The sequence below is a fragment of the Macrobrachium nipponense genome, chromosome 28, assembly GCF_015104395.2.
Source record: "Macrobrachium nipponense isolate FS-2020 chromosome 28, ASM1510439v2, whole genome shotgun sequence".
NCBI lineage: Eukaryota > Metazoa > Arthropoda > Malacostraca > Decapoda > Palaemonidae > Macrobrachium > Macrobrachium nipponense.
Window position 1 is genome coordinate 10,963,944 of NC_087217.1, and position 8,938 is coordinate 10,972,881.

The following is an 8,938-nucleotide window of genomic DNA, read 5'->3' on the forward strand; positions in this document are numbered from 1 at the left end:
TCATCTGTTGACGACTTCTTTAAAATTGCCTTTTACTTCCAGGAAACCCATGCTCCTCATGAAAACGTTGAAACTTGAAACTGACAGTTAAGGTCACGCACTTGAGTTTGATAGGCCCGCTTTTTTGACATGACTTTAGACCAAGGACTTTCAAGACAATTCACGCAAACTGAAACTTTTCCGCGTTATTAAATGAATGCTGGAATTTCGTTGGTAACCATTTAACTTGTATTCCTAAACATTTGTATCGAGCAAGGAATTATCAGTTGCTGATCTAATCATGGCAAAGGTTTATGATTATGCTATTCATATATCGAAAGGTTATTTAAAATGACTGAAATTTTCTGGTGCTGCTTCTACAGAGAGAGAGAGAGAGAGAGAGAGAGAATGATCTGTTATATACGTACACTGTAGGTTTGTGAACGGGGATTTACCTTGAAATATGTTCTCTAGCTGTGATCATTTTTCTAGACGGCAAAGAAGGCAGATATCAAGGTTAAGATCATCAGTCTTTTGTCGCCCATTTAAATTGTAAACAGACGGATTACCCTCAGGCTGCTGCTATTGCTACTCTGTAAACAGGACCATAAAACAGTCAGTGTATCCCAGTAGGTTTAGTCCTCCTGTTACAGTATTCTCGTAACAGAACCCTTCAAGTATGCAATATTAATGTGAGCGTATCCTTTCCATTCGTCGCTGTTTCAAGGTGGCGAATATCAAAGTTAATCGTTATCTCTCCCCTCCTTGTGCCAAAAATCCTCTGAACATCCTTATCGTGAAATTAGTCTTTTGATCGTAGATTCCACTGCACAAGAGCCAGTGCTGTTATGAAACAAGCACAGTTCAATAACAACAGTTCCGTTTCAGGTTACGGATGTAGCGAGAAACTTTGGGCGACAAGGTGGGTGGGCCAGGGTATCACCGGCCTAAGGTGCAGAGGTTGTTTTCAGGTGGGCGCGGGAAGTCCTTTGCATAACAGGGAAAGTCCGGGGAATTTCAAGCAACAGACTTGAAAGAGTAATAAGAGTTATGGATGAAGATAAAATGGTCGTGACTTGCGGTGATGTGGCAGGTTGGGAAGCCCTTGGAACAGAGTGGTTTAGGATACACTAAATCCCGTTTGCATTTAATCACTTTTGATGGCAGGTCCACCTTACCTCTGTGAGATTATCAGACAAACTTGCATGATAGGCGACTGCCTTTGAGTGATGTGTTACGAATCACTAGGCAAGAGATGAAAAATTCTCGTCGTTTACTGGGTAATGGGTACATTTCCTTTTGATAACCTTATTCTTTTACGCCGAGTTTGATCCTCTTCTTAGACGCCTCTCAATATGTATACACACACACACACACACACACACACACACACACACACACATATATATATATTATATATATATATATATATATAATATATATATATATAATATGATAAGGTACCTATGTATGTATACGTGACCTTGAAATATTGCACGAAGACGGCCTGCAGGTTACAGATTAAAGGGGCGGTCGGTTTTCCCCGAAGAAAACAAGAAGAACCCTCGCTGTGAACAGGTCTAATGTCTATCTATATCTTACCCAGACCGGTCTTACCCAGTTTCACTTTCCCAAAAATCGTGGGCTCATTCCTAAGCGAAAAAAAAAAAAAAACTCTCTTGGTGTGTTAATCATAAACATTATATATACTTTAATTCATACCTTATGATGAAATTCATTCTAACAAGTTATTTCCTCCTCGACAACTTCCTGGGATGTTGCCGACACCTTGGAGTCACCTTTGGCCCCGTCCATATCCGTCCCCCCCCCCCCCCCCCCCCCCCCCCCCCCCCCCCCCCCCCCCCCCTCCCCCCCCCCCCCCCCCCTACACACGACGTCATTTGTAAACATTCCGCGCTTTGGACCAGCGTGCCCCCGGAGCTGTTCAATATTGACAAAATCGTCTCTGATTCTCAAGGTTAACGGTGGTACGTTGCAATGAGAGTTCACCCACTTCACTTTGCCTGTCACCATCTATTGCGATTGGTTAAAATTATGATGGTATGAAAGCATCTTTTATCCACTTATGAATGCAAAATATCCAGACACATTTTGAACATTATATATATATATATATATATATATATATATATATATATATATATATATATATATATATTGCGTATATGAATGCAAATATGAACCTCCACAATGTGCATCATATTCATGCTCCACCCTAATATATATACAATATATACTATATATATATATATATATATATATATATATATATATATAGATATATATATATATATATATAGAGAGAGAGAGAGGGTGGGGAGTGTGCGAACGCAAGTATATCTGGTTTTTAAATGTAGGTATTTACGCAATTCACACAAAACGTACAATCTGATACCGCGGCTATACATGAGAATTCGAAACTCCTTACACATTTGGCGGCACGAGGGTAGAAACCAGAACTTCCACGACTTTGACATTGCTCCATTCACTAAACAAAAAAAAAAAAAAAAAAAAAATAAAAAATGCCTCAATGATCTATCAGTTCTCCATTCCAGTTTTGTTCATCGAATGAACACATGGTATTTTCATGCTAAGTTCAAGGTTATGTTTTTGTAGTATTTTTTTACAGAGTGCGGCGTTGAGGATTGAGTTTTTTTTTGTCATGTTTCTCATTAATGCGAGAAGAAGAATCCTATTGCTCTCCGCGGAAACACACGGTTCTGGTATTATTATTATTTTATTATTATTATTATTATTATTATTATTATTATTACAGACATGATGAAGCACATGTATTGAAACATCCTGAATTCTGGGCATTCACCGCTGGAATCTGATGTCACAGCGCCAGCGCCAAGAGTGGGGTTTTGTTCAGACGTCCTACTTCTCGACAGATGGAGGAGGATTTGCGTCCGGGGCAGCTGAATCGAGTGTTATCGGTCCAGATGGAATCAAGAAAGGAGAGTGCAGCTACACCAACAGCAACGGAGAAAGCTTCAAGGTAATTTTTGGCACCAAGCTGATGTCTATAAAAAAAACTTTTTTTCTCATCTGTCCATCCACCTGTGGTGTTTTTATATGGTAACACTGCGTCCCGGGCTTTAGATTGTTACACTATGTGTAAGTTTAGGTAAATAAAAGGATATCTGGGTGTACATTTGCAACTGAGTGTTTTAATAATTTACTGTATGCGAATTACACCGTTAATATTCGAAATAGGATATTATTATAATCGTTGAATGTAAGCTGAATGTATTCCTATGAAAGAAATAAAAAACGTAGTCTTAACTTGTTGAGGAAGCTTCAGAGGAATAAATGCCCATTTATGAAAAACAGAAGAATTTGAAGGGAAGGAATAAAAAAAAATTGTAAACAGCAACTGGAAATAAGAGAATGACGATTGGCGGCAATCCTAGCGTTGGTGAGGCCTAGACTTATCCGGTTTCCTAAAAAAAAAAAAAAATAAAAAAAAAAAAAACCTCTGTCCATCCGCTGTGGTGTTTTGTATGGTAACACTGCGTCCCGGGACGCAGTGTTACCATACAAAAACACCACAGGCGGATGGACAGAGGAAATTTTTTTTTTTTTTATAGGAAACCGGATAAGTCTAGGCCTCACAACGCTAGGATTGCCGCCAATCGTCATTCTCTTATTTCCAGTTGCTGTTTGCAATTTTTTTTCATTCCTTCCCTTCAAATTCTTCTGTTTTTCATAAATGGGCATTTATTCCTCTGAAGCTTCCTCAACAAGTTAAGACTACGTTTTATTTCTTTCATAGGAATTCGCACAAATCTGGAATAGAAGTAATAGTTATGCTTCAGGGAATAGGTTAGTCTCCTGTTTCACCAGTAAGTGTTTCAAATTCCGAAGGAACGGGTTACTGTTAGCAGCTTATTTCAGGCCAGATGATCTGCTTATGTTGCGTAATAATAATAATTACTCGATAGTATCCAGTATATTTCCGGAACAGCTCTACGTAAGAATTCGTTTTTACCGTTATCACCGAAAGTAACTACCTCACTTCCAAGTTGCCTCTTGCTTGTTCCCTAGAATAATTGAGGGGTGTTCCTTTGTTTTCGGCGTTCCTTAATTTTGCTGACTGTCGATTTATAAAGCGATATAAGTTATCGTATATCTTACTGTGAGTTACCGATAGACGTTAATTCACAGGATATAAGTTTTAAGTAATTTATGGGTTCCTGTTATCCCGCCTCTTTAAACCACTGGCGCCTATTCCATTTCAAGGCACCTTGTAATTTATGGCGTTATGTAATGTCTCTCAGTTCGAGAATTGCTGTCTCGACCCTGCCGTCATTTGTTATGACATGGTTATACTAATAACAATAATATTCAATACTCTGTTAACCGGCAAACTTTTCAACATAGATCCGAGTTATTAAGTCCCAAACTACACATCTTTAATATTCCGACGCGCATTGGGGAAGCCTTCGATGAATTACCCGATTTTATGCGCTTACTATATATATATATATATATATATATATATATATATATATATATATATATATATATATATATATTTGGCTAAAAACAATGCAATATTAAAGGATATTCTTTACTGACCATTCGTCCACAGATCAAGTATGAAGAGAAATCCAACGGTCAGATCATCAAAGGTTCCGTGAACGGCAAAGAAGGGAAGCAAGACATTGAACGCGCCCTTGGCGAATGCCGTGGGTCCCTCACCAAACTGAGCGGCAGCGTCCAGGAGGAGCTTGAAGGACTAAGGACCGCATTGCCGAGATTGATCGAACGTTCCAGAGGCAGATGGACAGTTTCAACCGCCAGCAGGAGTCCTTTATCAGCCAACAGACGAACTTCTTCCAACAGATGGCTGACTTCTCGAAAAGGGTGAGTGGCGTCGCTTCAGTTCTCATTCTCAACTTCTTTGAGTATTTGAAATGGTCACTATTCTTTTCCAACTTCTTCCTTTGAGCAATGATCGGATGTTGTATCAGTATAATTATGAGTCCTATTCTCCTGGAGATCAGCTTTTTTGGTTGTTGAATTGAACATTTTTTCCCATTCACTAATAGTGTAACAACTTACAAACTAACAAAATATGGGATTTTGATACAAGTACCAAAACAAATCAAAAACATAAGTCTTTCACAAAGTGGCGGCCTAAAAAGATCATTCACTATGTTTATAAATTCTGCTACTACCTATCACTATTTCTTTTCCCAACAGCTCGCTTGGAAAAAATAATCGGTCATAGCAACAGATGTCACAAGGTACTTGTAACCCCTTGTAACAGTTGGTAACAGGTCATATTTTGTTACTGCAGTGTAATGCTTGATGCTTGATTGTAGCACAATTGTCCTGCTTTTATAATTTCTTCTTGTATTGTGACACAATGTGAGATTCTAAGCGGTACTTCTTGGAGACACCTCCCTTTTTCATCTTCACAAAATTCTCTCCTTTTAATCATGCTTAAGCAAGATTAGTATCTTCTAAATCTGAGCGCGCGCTAGACAGGTCTAGTCTGTATTGGCAAAGTGAATCACTACAATTTCACAATTTTGGAAGTCAAAAGGAAGCTATCAGAGAATCTGCACTCCGTTCTCCTTTCAATAAGTAATTGTAAATATTTCATTACTTTTTAAAGATGACAAGAGTGACTAACCTCTTATTTTGAAAGTATGCAGTTTAGTCTAGTCTGAAAGTCTGGAAATGCTCTGGACTTACCGGGATGCTCAAAACTTCCGTAAAGGTTATAAGACCTTTCACAGAAAAGCTTAGTCCAAAGTATCCATCACTACCAATAATGCACAGATACGCAGATCACTTTTTGACAAGATCTTAAACAGCTGTACTTACTACTTGTATTGCTTTGCGTTTTTTTTTTTTTTTTTCTGTTCTCGTTTACTGATCTGACTAGTCCTTTACTTTTCACAGATGGCGAATGTTCATCAAGAGGCCTTCAGGAACTTCACTCCGTTCAGATTCTTTTTTAGATAATTGTTTATGCATGCGTCGTAGGATATTTCTGCAGTATTTCCTTATTTTTTTCTAGCTTACAAATATATCTGAAGTGTTATTTACACTTACTCAATTAGGTTTTTCTTATACTATATCTCTAATGTATCTTTTTCATAGAAAGGACAAAATTAGATCATTTTAAGATGGTAAGAGAAATTCCATCTTGTATAAGAGATTGTTTTAAAATGGCTTTCATATGATTTTAATAAAGTTTAGATATTACAGAAGACTAAAGTTAAATTCATTCCCTTAAATTCAGACGATAATTTTCATCATTATTTAAAAAAAAAGTGGGGTTCCTGACTACCACGTCAAGGTTTCCACCACTTATTTATAAGAGGGCTGACACTTGCATTGTAGTGCATGAAGTGAGAATGGTAATTCCAGCAAAGGTCCTAAACCCATTACTTGCGTTCTTCTTTAACATATGGAGCCAAACGGAGCACTTGGCTTGCCAAACCAGCCCAACTGGCAAGGTTGGAGTCAACAGAGTCATCAGATCACAAAATATCTTCAAAAACCAATGATGCAATGAGCCATTCAAGACGAAACAGCTGAAGGATCATTAAAAACAGCGACAAGAAGAGTGATTAAGTTGAGATGAGATATCTACTTTCTTTATGAATTACCTGCTTAGCACAGGGTAAAATTCATATTCAGTTCTTTTCTATCTTGCACGCACTCTGCTTCCTGGTTGCTATCATTATTAGAAGCTGAGCTGCAACCCAGCCTAGAAAAGCAGAATGCTGCCAGACCTTTACGAAAAACTGAATTACAAGATGTAAATAATAATCGGCGAAAACGATTATAACAACAAAGACAAAAATTTAAGATAAAAAAAGATAAATAATGAAGTACGATAAACTCAAAAACAAATAAACTTGACTTTCATACACACAGCAAGTCTTCCTTATATTACTACACACTCCACCAGCTACTTCTACTTCACCAGTTCTGCAATTCACCTCTTGTGTCATCCTTCTGTCATACATCCTAATTATTCCCAAATATTTGGACGAATCCACAGACTATTCTTCCATCATTCACAGTAACATTCATTACTCCAGTCACCCTTTTATTCTTGCTCACATTTACTCTTTCTTCTCCTGCAAACACTTTCAAAGTCTTTCGTCCGTCTACAGTTTCTCCTTACTATCCCCAATCAGTACAACTTCATAAGCAAACATCAACCAACAATACAGGTTAGCTGACTAATTTATATAAAATCGCCCTCATGCCAACACAGTCCTTTGCCCAAAGGCCACATGGGCTGCTGAAAAGGTGACAAAGTATCAAAGAGGGAAAAAAGGTAAACGTATAGACCCCGGGATGAAGGTGTGGGGGTTATTTTCAAGATTTTTGTTGGGGGAACCAAAGACGGTTTGACGGGTTGAAGGCAAGCCCTAATTTAGCTGGTGATTTATTTATTATTGGGCTTTTTTTATGTGTTTTTTGCAGCCACATGAGCAAGATATTTCAGCAAAAATTATGTACTCCAACTGCTGTTTGTTTATCTCATCATCACTGGTAGCTAGCAGACAGACAAGGATCAAGAAATAATATTTCCGAGGAATTTCATATATTTATGATTGCCCATTTAAAAATGAAAACATGCCGTTACTTCTTGGGGCATGGGGCGGGGGGTGAGGGGTGAAAGTTGTGGCTTGGGGGTTAGTAACCTGAGTCTTTGGGGGGTAGTTGACCCCCCAAATGATGCCACTGCCTGGGATTCATTTCAGCCAATAAAGTGAAAACAATATGGCTAGACCCTCAGTGCCTGTTTGCTATTTATCTTTTATCCATGGTCAAACAAGAAAGACAAGATCCAAGATGAGTCAAAATTATTTTTTTGTTCTCTTCGTACAATGAATTCTTTATTCCAAAATTGGGCTTGATCTATTTTAATATTGGACAGATGTCCAGTATTCATCTGGATACAAGTATTGATTCTGGCAGTAAGGTTAGACCTAAGTAGAAACTATCTCACTACCATCATCCAGGTCTTTCTCATTTGAGAAAAGTAATGAGTAGGAATTATACCTTTGAATTAATATATCTGCTATATTCATAGGTAACCATCTTTGTCAAGTAAGGCAGATATTTCACAGAATAAAGACAAGATATTTTCAATGTAAGGAACAAAATTAAAAAAAAAAAACAATATCAGTAAAATTACTAACCTAATGGGAAGGACTGAGAGTTAGTGAATCAACAGCCTGGATGAGCATGCCTGTAAAACTGAGAATTATATGAACCAATTACAGACAGTCAATTTTTTATACAGGCAACATATTTTATTAAAACCAAAAAGACGTCACTATAGAACTAGAGTACATTCTTTCAACTGTTTACAATACAATATGTCTCTAAGGACTGATCACTGCCATAATAATCCTGTACTACTTAAAAGACTGGAAAAGTATCTTCTTGACTCACTGACTATCTAAAGTGCTTTAAAATATGGTCAATAAGAGACTCACCGTAGAATATGCCAAGTTCTAAAATTGTAATTCCATCAAAACTTAGTTTACGTTTTGCCCGAGAAGTCTACTTAAGACTCAAAGGTCTGGAAAAACTAAGCCCTATTAATAATAACCTACAGCAGCTTTGACTGCAAACAGACAACTACAAATATTTTCTTGATATAAAGTAAAATGCATTGGACACCATATGGAGATACTGTTCCTAGAACATTAAATAACAATGGCATGTGGACACTTGCCAAGATTCATAAAAACTTTTTACAGATCAGTACCTGTATGTTATGGAAAAAAAATTTACTCTAGTATCATGGGCACTCCCAAGATTCATTAAAAACTAATCACTCTCTCCTAGTGTAAATAGATAAATTTTATTCTAATATTGTACATACAAACTGCAAAATGAAATCCTTCTGGGTAGTTTTTAAATAGCACCGATTCTAGAAACTGGACAC

At 37.4% G+C, this 8,938-nt stretch overlaps 1 protein-coding gene across 2 annotated transcripts; it reads left to right on the forward strand.

Moving 5' to 3' along the window:
- The first annotated feature begins 2,826 nt into the window (after positions 1 to 2,826).
- LOC135201409 (uncharacterized) lies at positions 2,827 to 6,230 on the forward strand. 2 transcript variants are annotated; one of them, XM_064230314.1, is made up of 4 exons: positions 2,827 to 3,001; positions 4,598 to 4,872; positions 5,212 to 5,255; positions 5,920 to 6,230. In XM_064230314.1, the coding sequence occupies exons 1-3, from the start codon at positions 2,837 to 2,839 to the stop codon at positions 5,237 to 5,239; spliced, it is 468 nt and encodes a 155-aa protein (XP_064086384.1). In that variant the 5' UTR covers positions 2,827 to 2,836; the 3' UTR covers positions 5,240 to 5,255; positions 5,920 to 6,230. The 2 variants fall into 2 exon arrangements, with proteins under 2 accessions (XP_064086384.1, XP_064086383.1); XM_064230313.1 differs by lacking the exon at positions 5,212 to 5,255.
- Positions 6,231 to 8,938: the final 2,708 nt, after the last annotated feature.

Bases quoted from the DNA above. Each gene is read 5' to 3' on its own strand.
- LOC135201409 (XM_064230313.1), top strand. From the start codon at position 2,837: ATGTCACAGCGCCAGCGCCAAGAGTGGGGTTTTGTTCAGACGTCCTAC. The intron at 3,002-4,597 runs GTAATTTTTGGC...ATTCGTCCACAG, and splicing joins GCAACGGAGAAAGCTTCAAG to ATCAAGTATGAAGAGAAATC. The intron at 4,873-5,919 runs GTGAGTGGCGTC...TACTTTTCACAG, and splicing joins TGGCTGACTTCTCGAAAAGG to ATGGCGAATGTTCATCAAGA.